The sequence below is a fragment of the Malaclemys terrapin genome, chromosome 1, assembly GCF_027887155.1.
Source record: "Malaclemys terrapin pileata isolate rMalTer1 chromosome 1, rMalTer1.hap1, whole genome shotgun sequence".
NCBI classification, from domain to species: Eukaryota; Metazoa; Chordata; order Testudines; family Emydidae; genus Malaclemys; species Malaclemys terrapin.
Genome location: NC_071505.1, coordinates 202,208,306 through 202,230,566, shown reverse-complemented (window position 1 = coordinate 202,230,566; position 22,261 = coordinate 202,208,306). Strand labels below are relative to the sequence as shown.

At 47.2% G+C, this 22,261-nt stretch overlaps 1 protein-coding gene across 1 annotated transcript in view; it reads left to right on the top strand.

Moving 5' to 3' along the window:
- TSPAN7 (tetraspanin 7) overlaps positions 1 to 19,806 on the top strand; it is a 189,515-nt gene extending 169,709 nt beyond the window's left edge. The window contains exons 7-8 of the mRNA XM_054005884.1: positions 18,379 to 18,451; positions 18,765 to 19,806. Coding sequence (XP_053861859.1) covers positions 18,379 to 18,447 — 69 coding nt within the window. The 3' untranslated portion in view covers positions 18,448 to 18,451; positions 18,765 to 19,806. The remainder of the gene's footprint in view (positions 1 to 18,378; positions 18,452 to 18,764) is intronic.
- Positions 19,807 to 22,261: the final 2,455 nt, after the last annotated feature.

Genomic DNA, 22,261 nt, shown 5'->3' with positions numbered 1-22,261 from the left:
GTTGTGACTTGGGTGAAACTTTGGGTTGAGTTAAAACCCCAGTGAGATTGATAGGTGTGAATTTACCCTTCAATTAACATAACTGTAAGCATAAACTCCCACATAAAAGAAAAGGTATGTGTGAACCTGCCCAGGAGTTTTTGACTGAGTCATATTCCCCAACTTCCCCTTTCCCATGGGTGTTCGCCCCCGTCCCCACTGCCCTGCCTCCTCCCACCCCTTCACCGCCCCCATTCCAAGGCCTTCCCCAAATCCCCACCCCGGCCCAGCCTCTTTCCCGCCTCCTCCCTTGAGCGCGCCATGTTCCCGCTCCTCTCCTCCCTCCCGGAGTGTGCTAATGCTGCCAAACAGCTGTTTGGCGGCGGCTGGATGGGAAACGCTGGGAGGTAGGCGGAGGAGCGGGGATGCGGCGTGCTCGGGGAGGAGGAGGAGATGGGGCGGGGGCTGAGGGGAGCTTGGCTGCTCCCCGTGAATGCTCCAGCCCTGGAGAACCCACGGAGTCGGTACCTATGGACTGAGTATTGTTTTGGGTAGGGTATTTGCGTGTAGAGATCACACAGAAAGAGAGGACAAAAGAACAAAGAGGGAGAGAGAGGCAAGAAAGCCAAGCAGTATCCTCTAAGTATAGTGTGATCTTGGAAAAAGCTAGAGAGTTTTTGAGACTTATGTTGACTGGAGGGTTGGGGGCTGTAAGCTAAGAAACTGCTCATTTTGTTCTCAGTTCCTTTTGCACTCAGAGAAGCAGGGTTTTGTACATTCCTTGTAAATAAACAAGATTGCATCAAAGAAAATACCAGATTCCGTTAGTTTCTACTTTTAGCTGGAACATCCCCAGAGCCCCAAACTCTGACTAGCTATTTGGGTCGAAAAGGACCAAAGATTAGTTAAAAGAAGCCTAGGGACTGTTCTAAATTATGAAAGCTGCTTATGGTCCTTACACCAGTGAAAACCAGGAATACTACCTGCATCTTCCACAAAATCAGAAATAGGAGAAAGAAAACCACATTTAGAAGCCCAATGCCAAACCATTTCCAAAACAGGACAGTGAGGTGCATGCACATTCGTGGGATTAAACTACTTCCATCTGAGCGAATATTTGCCTTCTCTCCTCTAGACCCAGAACAGGTTGACTGTAAACACTACGCTTGAAAGTTGTCATTACAGCTGGCATTTGCTTTGGTCATTTAATGTTAAAAATCCAGCTCCAGGCATTTTAGAAGTGTAAACCTGATGGCACGAGGCACCATATTTTAAAATATTTGTGCAGTGCTTTGAAAATGGGAAGTGCCAGCTGAGTTTATTCTGCTTCACCTTAAAACGCATGAATTCAGTCAATGTGCTGCACGTAAAGACAGTGCTCTCATTTGCTAAAACACCAGCAACACTCTCCTCTTTTTACTGCAGCACAGCCCTTTTCTCTTTTCTTGCTTGACTTGCACATCCTGTCATTCTGTGGCAAATTGTAACAGGGAGTGTGACTGTCCATTATAGAGGTTAAACAGTGTGAACAGCCTTTGTTAAAACTGGGGGGACGAAGTTAGGAGTGACTTATGCATGGCTACACATTTTGGTTCAAGAAAAATAATTCTGGCAATGTTTCTATGATTTTATTTTAGTCAAATTCCTATTAACAAGTTTCACTGTTTTGCTGAACCGAGCCTATCTCTAAATTCTTCAGTATAACTGCTTCCAAGTACTGAGGAAAACGGTTAGCAGATCCATTATCCACTGAAACCCAGCCTCAGGTAGCCTGAAGTGTGTTGGTTGGATTAAGGCTTCTGACTGACTACTTTGCCTTGGATGTTACCGTCTGTTCTTTGTCACTAGAAGACCATGATATCTTTGCTAAGAACCACACTAACATTTTCTTGTCTGAGTCTTGGTTGTGAGGAAACGTCATGCTTTGTTTCTGCACTCTGAGTTGATGGTCAGTTGTACTTGAACTATCTCAAAGCATTGACTCATCCTTCATACAGACACACAGCAAAAGAACTTTGGTAGCCAGAAGCTGTGATAACACTAGCTTTTTACTACTGTATTCCACTTCTTGACAACTGGTAGTAGTTGACTTGTTCTTGTTCCTAACCTTGATGGCACCATTATAAAGTGCTCTCTGTACTCTGTCTGAATCTGTTTTTAGGTAGTCAGAATTGTGTTCAATGCAGATATCTTTAAAAAATCCATCCAAAATTGTTTGAGGACTCGGGAGGTAACATGTTGGATTATTCAGCCCTACACAATTGAGGCAAATTGCAGGATATTTTGTAGGTAAGGCTCTGGACCAAGTATAAATCACCAAATCTGCTTTAGCCTAGTCACATCTTTAATGAATCTGTAGTACGTGCTGTATTTTTACGTGTAGCATTTTAACTTGGCTAGGAGTTGTTTGCAGCTGGGAGGACAATATAGAAAGAAGCCAAACTGGGATTGTTTGTCAGAGTTTTGATAGTGTTACCATACGTCCGGCTTTTCCTGGACATGTCCGGCTTTTCGGCAATCAAACTCCCGTCCGGGGGAAATTGCCAAAAAGCGAACATGTCCGGAAAAATACCGGCCGGGCACTTCCTCTCCCGCGGTGCTCTGCTCCTCCCCTGACTCAGACTTCGGTTCTGTTTAAGAGCCAAGCTGCCCGAGCCAGCGCTACCGGCTTCGGGCAGCCCCTATGCCTCCGGACCCCAAGCTGCCGGCTGGGCACTTCCCTTCCCGGGCTCCAGCTGCTCTGCTCCGGCGGCTGGGGTCCGGAGGCATGGGGGCTGCCGAAGCCGGAGTGCTCGGGCAGCTCGGCTCTTAAACAGAGCCGAAGAGTCAGGGGAGGATCAGAGCAGCTGGAGCCGGGGAGGGGAAGTGCCCGGCTGGGGGCGCAGGGTCCAGAGGCAAGGGGGCTGCCGAAGCCCGAGCACTACCGGCTTCATGGTTTGCCGGGCAGCCTCCAGACCCGGCGCCCCCGGCTGGGCACTTCCCTTCCCGGGCTCCAGCTGCTCTGATCCTCCCCTGACTCTTCGGCTCTGTTTAAGAGCCAAGCTGCCCGAGCCAGCGCTACCAGCTTCGGGCAACCCCTGTGCCTCCGGACCCCGAGCCGCCGGCTGGGCACTTCCCTTCCCAGGCTCCAGCTGCTCTGCTCCGGTGGCTGGGGTCCGGAGGCACGGGGGCTGCCCGAAGTCGGTAGCGCTGGCTCGGGCAGCTTGGCTCTTAAACAGAGCCGAAGTCTGAGTCCGGGGAGGAGCAGAGCAGCTGGAGCCCGGGAGAGAAAGTGCCTGGCCGGGGGCGCAGGGTCCAGAGGCATAGGGGCTGCCCGAAGCCTGAGCGCTACCGGCTTCACGGTTTGCCGGGCAGCCTCCAGACCCTGCACCCCTGGCTGGGCGCTTCCCCTCCCGGGCTCCAGCTGCGCTGGGGAAGCGCCGGCTGGGGGCGCAGGGTCTGGGGGCTGCCCAGCAAACCGTGAAGCCGGTAGCGCTTGGGCAGCCCTTTTCGCGTGGCTGGGAGGGAGGAGGGGGAGTTAGGGCGGGGAAGGGACGGAGTTGGGGCGGGGCTGGGGGTGGGAAAGGGGCGGGGCCAGGGCCCCGTGGAGTGTCCTCTTTTTTTATTTTTTAAATATGGTAACCCTAGTTTTGACCTGTCTGGATATTTATTATAGGCAATCCATAATTTATGGGTTAAATTCTGTCTTTGATGGAATTGGACGGTGCAGCAAAGAAGAACAGAGATGCAGACCAATGCATCCTCTGCAGCGAGAATCATGCTGGCACAGGCTGGATTTATCATGGCAGGCTGCAGGCAACACAACGTGAAATGCACTTTGCTGCTGCTCCGAGCAAATGCAAAGTGCACCCTGATGTGCTGCTTGCAAGTATTTGTTGCTGATGGCAGTGTACACTCCAGCCAACTGGGGAGCTAGACATTCTTCACTTCCAGCACACTGTCACCCCTACACTGTCACCCCTACATTAAGGAGGTGGGGGCATGAGACTCAGGCAGGCATACTTCCCAGCCCACACTTGTGCATTGTAGAAAGATTCTTCCTGGCCTGTTCGTGTGTGCGAAGTGACTCCCTACCTCGCTTAGTCCCTACTCCTTGTGGAGCAGACAGCTGAATGTAGCCTAATATGTGAAGAATACAATAAAGTTGGTTACCATTTACTTATTAATCTGTCTTGCTTGATCCACATAAGAATGGAATCCTCTGACTGATTTCAGATTAAGCAAGGCTACTAGTAACGTAGCAGGCAGAGATACAGCTTTAGGTGAGGTTTCACTGTTTCTATTTAGAATAGTTTTAATCAAGTAAAAGGCAAGTTGCACTGTTTTGCTCTTCTGCAGTAGAGCATGTTGTGCTGGCCTTTCCCTTGCATAATTTGTTAGGTGTTAACCAATACAAGGAATGTACCAGTTCTCAGAAATGGAAAAAGTTGATGTAATGGCATGACGTGTCTTATTGCTTTGGCATGATTTCTCAACCACAATTAGTGTCTGAAAAGCTGCTTTGGGACCGATGACATCTGCACAATTGCGAAGCACAGACTTCGCTTGTGGAGGTTGAAATAATTATTTTTAGAAAAGCAAATTGTTTTTGGAATCGAAGTCTGACATTGATTTTCAGCTGGAATAACTTGTGTTTAGCAGGTGCTCTTCATGAAAATGATCCCCATACACTGGACAACATAAAATAAAACTGTCCAAGTCGCCTTTAAGAGGAATGATTTTTGTCTGTGGAACACTACAGTGCAGATGTTGGTTTAAAGGACATGGGATTGCCTCTTCAGGTTGGAATTACCATTGAGTTACTCATTAAGTAGGAGGGGATTGTAGTGCAGCTTTAGAGCCATATTGTTCCAGCTTTACTGCAGGATGCAGAGACAGCGTACAGTCCACATAGTGAAAATCAATCCTTCAGAGTGCACAATACCGATTCATTTAGGGATCTGTGGTTGGAGTCCCTCTAGTCCAGTACAGCATCCACTTTGTGCATATATTTTAGCACTTGCAATTTAATTTCTAGCATAAAGTTGAGTAGTTGCACCTGATTGGGGGCACAATTCACGTGGAGGCATAACTCTTCAGATCTGTGACCACAGCTCATGTTTGGGACAGAAGTTGCACCCACAGACAAGAAGGCTGGGCCTCAGCCTGGCTGAAAATACATTAAGGAGAATGAGAAAGGTTTGAAATGTCAATTTGCCCAGTGCCAATGTGGCAGACTCAAAGCAGAGCTTCTGTTGGATTTGAAAATACTGAAAAAATATTCCTAAATGCTATAAAAAGTACATTCATAAAAATACCCCTTTTAAAGGGGCAATCTGTAAAAGCTATTACCCTGATTCTGATTTGAGTGTACAGCTTCCTCTGTCTGAGAAGAACAGAATGGCTGAGTAGAAACAGCTGTGAATGGACACTGGTCAGGAAGAGGAACAGGTTGTTTTGGCAGAAACACTCCAGGATATGAAAACTTCATAGACATTCTTAGATGAAGCGAGTGAAATCAAAAGAACTAATGCCACAATGATTGGTAAACTCAGTCCTTCCAGACGAGCATGGCGAGCTGTGTGCCCAGAACACTGAGGATTGAGAACACAGCAATAGAAATCAAGGAGCTAAAAGGTGAAGTGTCATTCCACATGGAGAAAACTGGAGTATCAGCTCCAGCAGCTGAGTCCCTGGCTAGTCAAACACATGACTGAGTTTGTACTTATGGCCTTAAATAGGGACACATTGTGAGGATGAAAAAGCACAAAGGACCTAGAGACCCAACCTCCAAGTAGAGGTGAAATCATTGTTCCATTTCTGCACTCTCCCATCGATTGAACATGTCTTCACTAGATCTGATAAATCGATGCCACTTCATCAATTGATTTAGCTCTGTAGTGAAGACAAGCCCTAAGGTGGATAAATGTGACTGTTTCTTGTGGAGAAAGGGTTTGTGTGGAGATGCAATGAGAAGGGGAAGGGTTTTTTGTGGTGGTTGTTTGTTTGCTGTTTGTTAGTTTATTATTTGTTGTACTGTGAGTAAATAGTTGTAAGCGGACTGTAAAGATGTGTAGGTTTATAAAGATTTTTTGGCTAGCTGGTTTATGACAACCAAATTGCTTCCAAATGGCACAACCATGATTGACCAAGTAAGTGACAAGTAAATCTTTCTAGCATCCCATACCAGCACATATGTTGTTTATACTGTTTACTCAAAATCCTCAATTCTTTTTTTCTAGCCTCTCTCTGTTTTTTCCTGCCCTCCCCTCATTAACTACACTTGTTATCAGTGGAGCCATTTGTTTGGGCAAATTTTAGTATATCCAGAAATGCTGTACAAAGTCCATTTATATAATGGCTTTCCCCTTTTATGCCATGCTCTGTGAAATACATGAGTTTATGTGATGGTAACATGACCCCTTAAAGGTATGAAACAGCATTTAGGCAGTGCCAAAGAGAAATAAATAGCCTGAAGGTCAGAAGGTGCACACACATGTAATCTGAATTTCAGTGGAAAGCCAACCTGTTGCTTTCTGCAGGATGGATTTGAGTAAATTTGTCTCTTTAAATGTTCATCTCGTGAAATAAACACATTACCATATCCTGGGAAGTACTGTCAAGCTGAACATTGTCATTACTGGAAGTGAATATGGCATCTCTGAAACACAACAAACTTCATCGATGATTGGGAGTTGTCTACTACGTGTAATGGCATTTTATTTGTCAGAGTTCTGCTTTAAAATGACATCTCCTCCTCCTGCCCTCCCCTTCATCCCAGAAATCTAATGCAGGAAGAAGATTGTGGTGGGGGATGATTACAATAGTGATCTGTGGCCCAGATTCAGTATCAGACAGGTTTTTAAAGAGAGATTATATACTGCCTACTCTCCCCTTACAGCTAGAACTCTCATGATTATGGCTTGGGGGTTCCTGGCCAATCAGCAGCATTCTGGAGCAGGTACCAGTATACCACCATCGCCTACAGGAAAAATGGTCTGTTGGTGACTTCGTGACATCTGTGTATTTCCACTGCCATTCAATAAAATGAAGAAGATCTGAAGAATAGCTCTGTGAAGCTCATAAGCTTGTCTTTTCCATCGACAGAAATTGGTTCAATAAAAGATATTACACCTCACTAATCTTCCCTCATACAATAAAGGGGCTCTCCTGTTTTTGATGATATGCACAAGTCTGATATAAAATCTACTATTGTCAGCTTTTTGAGGACAAAACTGTCTACTACCCTGCATGTACAGTGCCACACACAATGGGGGCCTGTTCTTCATTGATCCTGAGTCATACTGTGACGAACTGGGACTGTTCTTACTGTGGTCTGTGAATGCTGACAGGGGAGTGTGGCTGGGATAGTCTGCATTGGAGGATGGGAGACTGCCCGAGGGCGCATACCTGAGTGTGTAACATGAGAACCCAGGAAGGGGTTGAAGGCCAGGTGACTCCTTAGCCCGGGAAACTGAACAAAGGCTGTGGGAGGGGTCGCTGAAGGCGGAGTGTGGGAAGCAGGCTGGAGAGATGGCTGGGAGGCAGAGATGGCTCTGACCTCCCAAGGGGGGCTGGGCTGGGATGCCCTGGGACCCCAAGATGGACCTAACTGAGGGGGTCCCTGTTGTCTGTGCCTGCAAGACCTGTCTTGGACTGTATTCCTGTCATCCAAATAAACCTTCTGCTTTACTGGCTGGCTGAGAGTCGCAGTGAATCGCAGGAAGCCGGGGGTGCAGGGCCCTGAGTTCCCCAATACTCCGTGACAACTGGTGGCAGCGGCGGGATCTACTGCACCCCGTGGACGGCGCTTCCTGCAGTAAGTGACTGGGGAGCAGTAAAACGAAGGGGGATTGACGGGGACCAGGCGTGCTGAAGAGTGAGAGAGAGACGGTTATTACCCCTGGGAGTGTGTGACCAGCGAGAAGGACTTTTGCAGTAACAGGGTCCCCCGGGGGGATCGCAGCGAGTGGTCCCAGGGGCGGAGGAGTCTGCAGCTCGACCCTGGCAGAGAGGTGGTGACCTCGAGAAGGGCTGGCACACTAGGGGGCCCCCTGGGAACTGTGGGGAGCTGTGAGCACACAGGCCGGTGAGTGGCCAGCAGGAAGATGTATGCCAAGCGGCTTAAGAGCGACCTGGTGGAGCTGTGCAAGCAGAGGGGGCTGTGCATTGGGAGGCTCACCAAAGAACAGCTCATTGCCCGGCTGGAGGCGGAAGATCGCGCAAATGAACTGATCCCTGTGTCTCAGGGAAGCAGCCTGGCAAATGCAGCGCAGGCACCAGTGTCTGTCCCAGCTGGGAGTGGTCAGCCGGCTGCTGAGGGCTTCCCGAGACCCCTCCTTCCTATGCCTAGGGGAAGGTGGGGAGGAGCCCAGCAAATACCGAAGGCGCCGTGACCCCCCCGGCCAGCAGGGGACCCTCCCGGCGAAGCTCGCCGGCCAGCAGAGGATCCTCCCGGCGACGTTCGGCATCCGTGGAGCGGAATTGGCTGGAATGGGAGAAAGAGCTAAAACTGAGAGAGCTGGAGGATCGTAAACAACAGAGACAGCATGAACGGGAGGAGAAAGAGAGACAGAGACAGCATGAAGAGAGACAGCATCAGCATGAACGGGAGGAGAAAGAGAGACAGAGACAGCATGAAGAGAGACAGCGTCAGCATGACCTGGAACTGGCGAGATTGAAGGGCAGCGAACCCCCGGCTGCGGTGAGTGAGGGGGGACCCAGGACTGCATGGAGCTTTGATAAGTGCATCCTGGCCCCACGCAAGGAGGGGGAGGACATGGATGACTTCCTGGAGGCCTTTGAGACGGCCTGCGAGCTGCACCGGGTTGATCCCGCGGACAGACTCCGGGTCCTTACCCCCTTACTGGACCCCAAAGCCGTGGCATTGTACCGCCAACTGGAAGAGGCAGAGAAAGGGGACTACGAACTATTCAAAAGGGCCCTGCTACGTGAGTTTGGGCTGACTCCTGAGATGTACCGGGAAAGGTTCCGGAGTCAGGATAAAACCCCTGAGATCTCATATCTGCAACTAGCCATCCGCATGGAAGGATACGCCAGCAAGTGGGCTGATGGGGCCCAGACGAAGGAGGACCTGGTCAAACTGCTGGTACTGGAGCAACTGTATGAGCGGTGCCCATCCGACCTGAGGCTGTGGTTGGTGGACAGAAAGCCAGAGAACCCGCGACATGCAGGCCGGCTGGCCGATGAGTTTGTAAAGAGCCGGACAGGGGGTGGCAGGGAGGAGCCCCAAAGGAACAGGCCCGCCGCGATGCAGAGAGTGAGTCACCCTGGGACCTCCCAAAGGGGGAATATGGGGAATCCCCTCCCACAGGGAATGCCCAGCGTCAGGGACAACCGACCGGCTCGAGGGGACCCACAGGACATGAGCTGCTATTACTGCGGCCGAAGAGGCCACGTTCGCGCCCAGTGCCCCAAGCTCGAGGACAGACTGAGCAGACCGAACCCGCACCGGGTTAACTTGGTAGAGGCCCAGACGGACGAGGGGCAGGCTTCTCACGCAAGAGGGGCTGGCAGCTTATCAACTGCTCAAGAGAGAGAAGGGCCCCAGGCCAGCTCCTCTAGGGGGCTGGATGCTCCAGACTCAGGGTTTTTGGTTTATACGGTGGGCGCGGGGCTGTCCCTCCGGAGAGAGTACCTTGTTCCCCTGGAGGTGGATGGGAGGAAGGTCAATGGATACTGGGATACGGGCGCAGAGGTGACGCTGGCTCGGCCCGAGGTGGTGGCCCCAGATCAGGTGGTGCCCAACACCTACCTGACCCTGACGGGGGTGGGCGGAACACCAGTCAAAGTGCCCATGGCAAGGGTACACCTGAAGTGGGGGGCCAAGGAGGGCCCCAAGGATGTGGGGGTACACCCGTATTTGCCCACTGAGGTATTGATGGGGGGGGACCTGGAGAACTGGCCAAGCAACCCCCAAAGGGCACTGGTTGTGACCCGCAGTCAGAGCCGGCGAGGGGCGCTGCGCCCTGGCCTTGGGGGGGGTGCCTTGCCTGAGGCGCAGGACCCTAACCTGGTGGGGAGGGAACGCCCAGGGACACGGCTCAGGGAGGCTGCAGCTTCAGACCCAGCGGGCGAGAAAGAGCAGGTGGCCATCCCTGTCCCAGCTGCTGAGTTCCAGGCCGAGTTACAGAGAGATTCCTCCTTGCGGAAGATAAGGGACCTGGCCGACCTCAATGCGGTACAGACCATGGGACGAGGTGGCCGGAAAAGGTTCCTGTGGGAGAAGGGGTTCCTGTACCGAGAATGGGCTCCCCCAGGGAAAATGGAGTCAGGGGGCATCAGGAGGCAGCTGGTGGTACCCCAGAAGTATCGCTGCCAGCTGCTGTGCCGGGCCCATGACATTCCTCTCTCAGGGCACCAGGTAACCTGGCGTACCCAGCAGAGGCTGCTACGGAGCTTTTACTGGCCTGGGGTCTTTGTTACTGTCCGACAGTACTGCGGATCCTGTGACCCCTGTCAGAGGGGGAGGAAGGCCTGGGACAAGGGGAAAACAGCTTTAGGACCCTTGCCCAGCATAGAGGAGCCTTTCCGGAGGGTGGCCAAGGTTAAAAGGGCGGCTCTAAACCAAGAGAGCCCAAAGCACAGACCTCCAGACTGGAGCGCTGGGAGAAGACCACAGCCCAGTTGGAGCCCCAGAGGTATGGGGGTGGGGAAAGGGCACAGGCCGCATAAACCTTCCCACATGCGAACTGCGAGTGCCATCAAGCACCCCCGACCTAAGGGGGGGCGTGAAACTGAAGGGGCCTGGTGTAATTCTCACCAAGGAATGGGAGGGATGCGGGGGCATCCATGGGAACGGGGGTAGGTTCGAACTTCCCCGGGTCACTGGCTAAAGTGACCCTGCTCAGTTCGGTCTCGAAGGGGGGAGATGTGACGAACTGGGACTGTTCTTACTGTGGTCTGTGAATGCTGACAGGGGAGTGTGGCTGGGATAGTCTGCATTGGAGGATGGGAGACTGCCCGAGGGCGCATACCTGAGTGTGTAACATGAGAACCCAGGAAGGGGTTGAAGGCCAGGTGACTCCTTAGCCCGGGAAACTGAACAAAGGCTGTGGGAGGGGTCGCTGAAGGCGGAGTGTGGGAAGCAGGCTGGAGAGATGGCTGGGAGGCAGAGATAGCTCTGACCTCCCAAGGGGGGCTGGGCTGGGATGTCCTGGGACCCCAAGATGGACCTAACTGAGGGGGTCCCTGTTGTCTGTGCCTGCAAGACCTGTCTTGGACTGTATTCCTGTCATCCAAATAAACCTTCTGCTTTACTGGCTGGCTGAGAGTCGCAGTGAATCGCAGGAAGCCGGGGGTGCAGGGCCCTGAGTTCCCCAATACTCCGTGACACATACCACAATACATATAATAATAGCAAATATCAAACCTACTCAGCAACTTGACATGGGGTTTGTGACACTGGCAGACCAGGTGCCAGCACTCATGCCAAGTCTCCATGTCTCAACTGAACACTGACAAATACATAGTTGCAATCAGTCTGGCTCACCTGAATGTCTAGTATTGTTAAAATAGGCATTACGATTATATAAGAATGTGTTTAGTGTTTAGACTTTACTGAATGCTTGTGAGTTGTTGCATGCATTAAACTCACTTATAGCACCTGTATCCCATATTGTAAGGTAATATTTAAGCATTTGTATTGTACGCCTTTGTGACTGTGCAAATCACCAGACAGCAGAGAGAGATTAACTAGTGTACAGTGTTGGTCTCCATCAGAATGTGGTACATCCTGGCCAACAAGGAAGGCCCATTGACAGACACTAGGCGGACTATTGTGGAACATTAAAGAGAACAAAAGAATTTGTTGTTCTGCTCTTCCCCACCATGAAGGAGTCATGCAAGTGAATTCCTCCCATCACTTAAGTTCGCAGCTCAGAGCACCTGAGAGGGAAGGGGGGAAAAACTCTTACAAGAAGGAACTGTATCTCTCTGCTGCTTGGACTCTGGGGGGCAAGGTTTTCTAAGCATAAGAAAGGGATTCCCAGCTGCTTTGCTTGGAGTATCCCTAAAGGACATATAGCGCTTGTTTATTATAGAAGCTTCTATTACAGGGACAGGCAAACTTTTTGGCCTGAAGGCCACATCGAGGTTCCAAAATTGTATGGAGGGCCGGTTGGGGAGGCTGTGCCTCCCCAAACAGCCAGGCATGGCCCAGCTAATGCCCCCTATCTGACCCCCCCCCCGCTTCTCACCCCCTGACGGCCCCCCTGGTACTCCTGCCCCATCTACTTCCTGTCTCCTGACTGCCTCTGAACTCCCCGCCCCTGACTGCCCCCCGCCGCCTCATCCAACCCCTACTCTCATTCCTGACTGCCCAATCCAACCACCCCTTCTCCCTGACAGCTTCCAGAACCCCTGCCCCTGACTGCCCCCCCCGGACTCCTGCCCCCATGTTCCCCGCCCCGACCCCTATCCACATCCCCGCCTCCTGACCACCACCCCGAACTCCCCTGCCCTCTATCCAACCCCCTCTGCTCCCTGGCCCCTTACTGCGCTGCCTGGAGCACTGGTGGCTGGCGGCGCTACAGCCACGCCGCCCAGAGCACCACGACAGGTAGCCACGCCACCGCACAGCTCAGAGCACTGGGTCAGGCAGCAGCTCTGCAGCTGCAATGCCCGGCCGCCCAGAGCATTGCGCCAGTAGTGGAGTGAGTGAGCTGAGGCTGCAGGGGAGAGGGAACAGCTGGGGAGGGGCTGGGGGCCAGCTTCCCGGGCCAGGAGCTCAGGGGCTGGGCAGGAAGGTTCCGTGGGCTGGATGTGGCCCACGGGCCACAGTTTGCCCACCTCTGTTCTATTACCTTTTGAAACCTAAGATCGTAACTCATTTGTGTAAGTATGTTTACCTGCTTTAACTTTGTAAATAAGTCTTGTTTCCTTTTTAAGAATTCTGTATATAGTTTATTATAGGATTGGCTACAAGCATTGTGTTTGTTGTGAGATCTGAGGTGCAAGTGACTAGTCCTTTGGGACTGGGACTAACCTGAATATTGCTGTGATTCTTGATCTAAAGGACCATCTATCTCAAAGGTAGGCTCACCTGGGTGGCGAGATAGATCAGTGTATCCAAGGGGACTATCTGTGACTCCATGTTAAGGCTGTTCTGGTGCCTGAGGACTTTACACTTAATAATTAATTGGTGAAAACTAAGTATAGGGCAATCCTGCTTCTTAACAGTCTGCCCTGAGGTTGGTACTCTCACTCTTGAGCCACTGCGGGACAGCCTTTGTGATAGATGGTGCCTTACGCCAAGAATCACAGCAATATTCAGGTTACTCCCAGTCCCAAAGGATCAGTCACTTACCCCAGATCAGTTGCACCCCAGATCTCACACCAAAGACAACGCTTGTACCCAATCCTATAATAAACTATCTAAAGATTTATTAACTAGGAAAAGGAAATAAGTTATTTACAAGGTTAAAGCAGATAAATACACACACACACACACATCAATGAGCTACTGTCTTCAGTTTCAAAAGTAAGATAGGCTTCTCTAATAAGCTGTCCCTTAGCGCTAACCGAAGCTAAACCCTAGGGATCTCCTTCTTAGGCCTAGAAAACATTGCCCTTGAGTCCAAGCAGCATAGCAATGCAGTTTCTTCTTGTTAAGGGTTTTTATCCCATTCCAATTCTCTGACCTGCCAGTTCAGCTGATGGGAGGAACTCCTCTTTATTGGGGGCAGAGAGCAAACAACAAAGGCTTTTGTCTGTTGATGATCCACAATATTGCGTCTAGTGGTGATGGGCTGATTTGTTGGGCAGAAGGTAACACCTCCTGTTGGAGACTAGTACTTCACACTGGTTAATGTTTATATCATCTGCGTCATCTCACTGGTTAATGCTCCTCCCCTGTCTGGTGATTTACAGTTACAGAGCACACACGTAAATATTACCTGATAACATGGGATGCAGATGATATAAGTGAGATTAATGCATCCAGACCCTTACAAGCATTTCATAAAGTCTAAACACATTCTTATAATTCTAATAACTATTTTAGCAATACTAACACACAGGTGAGTTAGACTGATTCCAGCTATGCATTTGTCAGTGATCATTTGAGACGTAGGCCCCTTGGCATAAGCTGGCACCTGGTCTGCCAGCGTCACACTGACAATTGCAGGATCTCACAGTGGTAGTCTAAGACCTTGTAAAAGCATTTGATGAATATGTGCAATTTAATGATTTCTCAAATAGCGACTCTTGCTTACTCTGGACACAGCTAACGTCCTGCTGAGGGGGAAAATAACATCCATCTCATAGTACCAAGAAAATATAGCAAAATTGGATGTGCTCGCAAAATTAGCCCTTAAAAGATCAGTGAGGAGCTGATTAGGGTCTGGGGAGGAATTAGTTTAGTGAAAATAAATAGGTCCGAACACACGATCAGAGTTACTTAGTGTTATTACAGTGAAAAAGATAATAAAGCGCAGAAGGAACTAGTGTGTCAACTGAGGAAAAAGAAATAAACCCAGAAATACACAGGCGTTAAAAAGTAATGGGAGGGACAGCCACGACCCAGAGCCCACGGGGAACATTTTGTTCTGTTCTTTATGTCAAAGTTTCTATAACCCTGAGGGAAACACATGTACAACTTCCAAAAAGTGAGACTGAGTTAAAACAAAAATCACAGCAGGAAGTAGCAACGGCAGCCTCAGCAGCTGTTGGAGTGGTAAAGCGGGAGCACATGATGGGCTCCCAATAGGATTTTACAAACCCCCATAGCGACTGGAGATTGGGCTATAATGCACAGCCAGATAACACCAACCTCGCTATTTGCCCGAAGGAAGGAGAGCTCCTGAGTGAGTGCTCGAGCTACAGCCTAAACTCCCTCCTTTAACACGGACCTAAAAATATCTGTTAATAGTTATAGTGTCAGTAAGGTGAGTTGTTGATATAGGGAGGGATTTCCAAAACTGAGATGGGGATTTGGATGGCCAAATCCAATTAATTTCAAAATCCCACCCGAAAAGATCAAGTACTGGAGGTTGTATCAGAACCATGTTGGGTGTGTTATCTATGACCTTCACTCAGTGTAGTTTATACCTGAGCTAAGATTGATACTGTCACCTGATGCTAAAAATGCATTATACTAGTTGGAGTTCATGGGAGTTAAGGCCATTTTATAAAATGAATCCCGACAATGTGAGTCACCCGTTCAGCAGCATTGCTGATTGCTGGATCTTGCCCAAACGTCTTTCTGCTTAATAAGAGGGCACATGTTTGTGATACACCCTGTCCTAATCAGCATTTCCTTAGCGCCCTGATAGGATATGATTCAGACATCTCCAGCATTTAAATAGGAAAAGGTGGTGATGGTGGGAATCTCATCTAGCTTCTGTTTTTCGCCAACCCAAATGTGCTCATGCCAATAGTATGAGATTTTGTGGCAACTAGAACAGTATGACTGGACTGAAAGCTGATATTGCTACGTTTTACATTCCAGATTAGCAGACATCATTATGAAGTAAGTGATGCATTCCTGAGTTGTCCTTTTTACAGTGACGTCCCAAGATTTTCAACATTTAGGGAGGGGTAGTGCTCTTAAGCATATGTGTATACATTCATTCTTGGGGGTTATAAATGCTCACTATGGGAAGTAACACAGGTTTGGGGTAGTGTAGGGACCAAACCATCAGCTTGGTGGGAAAGATGAATGTTGTTACAATGATCACTATACAGGGAGCCTTAATTATGTAGTAAACTAATTAAAAATCCTGAGTGTAAGTTTTTAAACAGAATAATGAGCTAGTTTGGAAGGGTAACCAGCCAGGGGATAGCTGGGTGCACTCCATGTGGTTCCAAGAAGAAGGGAAGGCTTTCATTGCTAATAAGTTTTGTCCACATTCTGAAATCCATTACACTGATATCCTTCACATGCAGTAGATAGAAATGTTCAAAGGGAACTGCATGGTGCCCCTAACTTAAAGGATGCCCCAATGGGCACAAATGAATGAGATGGATCAGTTTTGACACACCACTCTTTGGCAAAAGTGTGTTTGTAATTATTTGAAACAAAGTAAAAAGGTTGATGTTTCGGCAGCGGTGTCTCTTCGCCTCTGTAAGTGGTTATGAACTGTAACAATCTTTATATGCTCAGAGTTGATAGACCACCACAGCTGTGAAAAGTGTGGTTATTAATGTGATTGGTATATGCAGGAAAATATTAATAAATTATGATGGTCAAATGAATAAATTACCAGGAGATTATAAAAACCCATCTCCTATTCCAGGGATCCATTTCCAATAATCTCCTACTAATTTGTTCCTCTCACTGTTGCGCATATTGTGCAAATTTTAAGGAACAAGTGAAGGCTGTAAGTTGAGTGAAGTCTGAGTGGCTGAAGAACTACATGGCAGTGAGAACCACCTAGATCAGGGGACGGCAACCTTTCAGAAGTGATGTGCCGAGTCTTCATTTAGTCACTCTAATTTAAGGTTTCGCGTGCCAGTCATACATTTTAATGTTTTTAGAAGGTCTCTTTCTAGAAGTCTATAATATATAACTAAACTATTGTTGTATGTAAAGTAAATAAGCTTTTTCAAATGTTTAAGAACCTTAATTTAAAATTAAATTAAAATGCAGAGCCCCCGGACCGGTGGCCAGGACCTGGGCAGTGTCAGTGCCACTACAAATCAGCTTGCGTGCCGCCTTCGGCACGCGTGCCATAGATTGCCTACCCCTGACCTAGATCTTCAGCTCTTCATTTCCAAATGTCTTAACTTTATTTTTGAAATTGTATAACTTTTGTAAAGAAAGGGAAAATTTGGTTTGGGGCATTAAATGGACCACACTTCAACGCATGTTTAACTTGACTCTCATTTAATAAAGATGCGTGTTTAAGAACGTATGTTAATTAAAATGTGTCAGCTGTACGTACTCACTGTGGGATCTAGAAGTTAAGTTACTTGCTGTCCTGGTTACTCAGAATCATCAGTAATAAAGATACTGCCATTCAAATTCTGCCTTTCATTATCCCTATGCCAATCCGCCATATCCTTCAGTGGAGTTACTCATTAGTAGTAACAAGCCCAGGGATCTATTCTAGGTCCAATGTTATTTAACATCTTTATTAATGGACTGGATGTAGTTATAGGGAGCTTACTGATCAAGTCCACAGATGACACAAAGCTGGGGGGTTGCAAACACTTTAGGGGATAGAACTGGATTTTGATAAATTGGAGAACTGGGCTATAGACAACAAAATGAAAATCAAACAAAGACAAATGTAAGGTGCTACGCCTAGGGAAGAAAAAACAAATGCACAAATACAGAATAGGGGATAACTGGCTTGTCAGCAGCACTGCTGGGAAGGATCTGGGAGTTGTGGTGGTTGACAACCTCGACATACATCAGCAATGTGATGCTGTTGCAAAAAAACAAATGCAGTTTTCGGTTGCATTAACAGAAGCATAGTATGCAAGTCACAGGAGGTGATAGTACTGCTCTTCTCGGTGCTAGTTAGGGCTCAGCTGGAGTGCTGGGTCCAGGACTCCAGTCACCAATGCATAGAAAGGATGTAATGAAAATGGAAAGGATCCAGAGGCAAGTGACAAAGATGATCAAAGGGATGGAACGCAAGCCATATGAGCAAAGGCTGAAGGAACTGGGTATGTTTCATTTCGAAAAGAGGAGATTAAGGGGAGGGGAACATGACAGAGGGCTTCAGATACTTGAAAGGCTGCCATAAAATAGATGGAGAAAAGGTGTTCTCTCTTGGGCAGGACAAGAAGCAACAGGTTCAAACTAAATAGCAGATTTAGATTAAATCTCAGGAATAGCTTCCTAACTGTCAGAACAGTAGGCCAATGGAACAGACTGCTTCTGGAGCTTGTGAAATCTCCTTCACTGGTGGTTTTCAAAAGGATGCTGATAGCCATCTGTCTTGGATAGTTTAGAGACAACAAATCCTGCATCTTGGCAGGAGGCTAGACAAGACCCTTGCAGTCCTTTCTAACCTATGGTTCTATGATTCTATAACCAAGTGAGATCCCAACATTAGAATTAGTCAATAACTTGATACATGTGCCAGAATAGGATTTAGCTCGTTCTCCCTCCGCTTTGCTGGCCAGGGAGTGCAAACAGGAGTAAAAAGTAGTGAAAAAATACTTAGTTGCCAAAGGAAGCAGATGGGACTCTGATTACAAACAGGAGGAAGATCTGATGAAGATGGAGGTGCCATTTTTTACACCACTTTTCAGATTAGAGCTGCACTTAAAATGTGGTAGTAATTCTGGGGGGTTCATAATAGCTCAGGAATGTAAACATTTGCTTTCCTATAATGTAACAGCACATTTCAGATTTCTAAAAAAGTTACCAAAGATTCCATTTGGCAAAGTCACTATGTATCACAATGACTCTTAACTCCTTGTCTGTTTTTTTCCCCCCTCGAATAGTTGATTGGAATGCTGTTGGCATGCTGTCTGTCCCGATTTATCACGGCCAATCAGTATGAGATGGTGTAACAAGGTGAGCCATTATCTCTTTGTACAGTGTGCTGGCCACAAGGTATTCAGTAGCCATGCTCTGCTGTACATTTGTTCATGATAGTAGATTTTGGATATCTTATGTTTTTATCAAGAATGGGGCCTTTAGCTGTGGGTTCTGCCTCCCTCCGCCCCAATATTTTGCCTGGTGGAAAGAGGGGAATTGCAGCATCACTTGAACATACAATTTATGAATATTTTGTTACCTCTGAATATATTTTTTTTAACAGAGAAAGTTCTGTTGTGAAGCTTGTTAGCAGCTAAAACAATTCATCTCTTTCTCTCTCCTTCCCTAGTCTTTCAGAGATGTGAAATACAGAGCCTGTCTCAAAATCAGGAACTGCAGCAATCTAGGAAGACTTTAAAGAATGTTAGAGCACACTCTCTCGCTCGCACACGCGTGCACACACACACACACACACCATCTTCTAAACTCCGTACCATGTGTAGTGTACCATTCCGTGAAGTACTATTGCACCACCAAGAGTAGCTTGAACCATTCAGCATCCAGTACTGTACACTCCATCTTAAAGGTTCTGCATATGATGGCACTATATGTATGTTCTTGGTCATACAGTAGTTGCATTGTACGTGAACAATGGTAATCCATTAACAGCATCGATCAGGCTGTGCATGTAGTGACTGGAGGGCAAAATTAGCCTTTCACCATGGTTAATAAGTGTTGCACACGTTCATTTAAACCAGTATATGAAATATATATTCTTTTGCTTTACTAAATCTTAGTTTCTTGTTTTGTTTACTGCTTTACTAAGGTTTTCATCTTCTCGCCACAAATGTCCCCTTCCCCCAAAACACAAGAAATCAGTAACATAACATAAAGATACTTGAAAAATAATGTTATAATGTTGTGCTTGAAGGGAACTGTTATTCCTGATGTTCTACTACATCTTTGATTCTTATTCAATGTTGTATGCCTAGTGCGTATGCCAGTAGACTTTGTCTAGTGCATTTTGCCTCTGAACCTGAACCTGTGTAATACTGTTATTAAGCTGTGTTGTTGCTTACTGTGAAGGCAGTAATTTTGCTTCTTTTATTTTTTTATTAGATAACTATGAACTAATCAAATCGTGCTGTAATGCGGCCTTCATCCTTTTTTCTATTTTCTTTTTTTTCCCATTGACGTTACAGCCACCAAATATATTGTCAAATCAATCAAAACAAAAACAAGCATACAGAATATTTGGGGGGGGAAGCAAAAGTTTAAAACCTTTTTAAAAAAATAGGAATTTTTTAATAATGCCTCTGTCTAGCATGCCAACAAGAATGCGTTGATATTGTATTTGTGAGATATGTATTAATAAATGGAACTATTACGGATTTCTATCTGCTTCACTTTTGTTCTTCAGTCCTAACACAACTCTCAGGGAGAAGTAAAACACAAAGTGCATCATTATTTAGAATTATGCATATTTAAGTTGTGACTTGCTTATGAGGCAAAAATAATATTGCCTTGGAAGGAGGTAGTAGCTGGAATTGTTTCAAACTCTTGGTGAAACAAACTGGAATAAGTGGAAGGTTTTTTATGGGCTGAATACATACCCTCTGCTTCACAATTACTCCTTTTGTTGAAAATCTACAGTGTTCAATGATCCAGGTCCTTAATTGTATTGCACACTATTATGATGTTAGGAATTCCCTTACATTTGTTTTTGCATAGCACTGACTGCAACATTTGTGGAAAGGTATGCACTTGTCTCTCAGCCTTGGAAGGGTCTCTCTCCATGTGAATATATGGAGAATTTAGGGCCTGACACAAAGCCCATGCAAGTCAGTGGTAGTGTTCCATTGACTACAATGGGCTTGGATCGGGCACTAAACCCCCTTAATCTAAAACCCATTGAAATCAATAGGAGGACTCCCATTGACTTCACTAGGCTTTTGTTCAGGCCTTAAATCAGTAATTTACCTGTAAGTTGAAAAGAGAATTTAGCCCTCTTTGTTACTTGGGTAAAAAAGAAAAATGAAGGAGGAAAGCTGTAGCATATGTGGGCATAAACTTTCAAGCCTTTCTGAAAAGTACCATCAAATACAAGAAGTAATTGTGCAGTGCCTCAGCCCTACATTGTATACCCGGTGATGAACAGCAGTCTCTTTAAACTATAAAGGCATGTCTTTCTGTAAAGCTTAATAACTGCAGAGGCGTTCCGTATTGTGCATGCATACACAACCCCCCCTAATTACATGTGCCTTTGCTGTGTACACTTTGCATATGCACTCAGGTATGGAAACTCTTTTGCTCTGACTAAATTCCAGGAAGATAAAACACCACTGAGTGACTTGCAGGTAGTGTAAAAATATAGCTGGTTATTGTCTCAAAGCTGCCATGCAGACCCGTTAAGGGCTGAGTTTGAACCTAAATAACACACATTAGGCTTTATTCAAACAAGTTGCAAAATGCCACAAACTGAAGTCCAAGTGCAGGGTATTATTTTTGGTTTCCACATCCCCTGAGCTGAAAGAATAAGGGAACATCTGGACAGATCTTAGATTAAATAGACATATGTGTTAAACGTATGCTCTGACTGCACTTTCACAAAAGCACTGGTCCTGCTATAAACACAACCACCAGGACTCCTTGGCAGAATACAGACCCTCCTTCTGCCTCTTGCTTGTGTTTTCTTTCCCCTTAGCAGCAGGGACACTAGACTCCCTAATTAGTATGGAATAAACCACTCGAAGCAGGTTTTAAATGAGATCTCCAGGAGAATCCTGTAGACCGCAGCTCATTACACTGCCTACCCTGGTGCCTGTGTTGGGGATCAGACTCTGATACCAGGTTCTAAGCCAGTGGTGACAGAGGAGCCCGAAGGTGGCTCAGGAGTGTGCATGCATACATGGTCTCTAGCAGCATGCGCTGCTTTTCAGCATTCGCTGCCAATAAATCCATTGTCTGGTATTGATGTTGGCTGGAGCAATCCCTGCTCTCTCATCCAAAATTAAAGGCAATCGTAGTAGTAGTAGTGCTGAGGAATGAACAGGCATGCAGGGATACATAAAGGAAACAAAACATGAAAAGATCTTAAAAGCTCACTGGCACCTTCAGCTTTATTGGGTGGGAGCTTGCACTTGGGGAGGGGGGGTGAAGCAGAACTTGGTGTCAATCTCTAACCACAGATCATTATTTTTACTGATGTGATCCATTGCTGAGAATAAAGCTGATCTTCACTCTCTCCCTCCTGCTGTATTTGACTGATGCTTGTAACTCCAATAGCTACGCCTTGGCCTTGAGTCTCAATCTGCGCTTTCCGGTGGCAGAGTCTGCTCTGCCTCAGCTCCAGCCCTGCTTTACTTGACACCTATCACTAAACAATAGAATTTCTAAGTTAAGATTTATTTGTCACCAGCTGATGTTATGTGCCACTTTCCCTAGTAACAGCTGCTTTCCCTGCCACTGCTTGGTTCTGGGTTTTTTTTTAAGGTACATGGAACTGTGTGTGTGTCAGTTGAGATGGGGTAAGATAGGTGGCACTGTGTGTGTGTGTCAGTTGAGATAGGGTAAGATAGGTGGCACTGTGTGTGTGTGTGTGTCAGTTGAGATGGGGTAAGATAGGTGAAACTGTGTGTGTGTCAGTTGAGATGGGGTAAGATAGGTGGCACTGTGTGTGTGTGTGTGTGTGTGTGTCAGTTGAGATGGGGTAAGATAGGTGGAACTGTGTGTGTGTGTGTGTGAGAGAGAGAGAGAGAGTTGAGATGGGAGTAGTGGTTATTACAAGGGTCCACCATAGCTATGATTACTTTTAGACTTTCAATGTAACCTCTGTTTTCATATGCT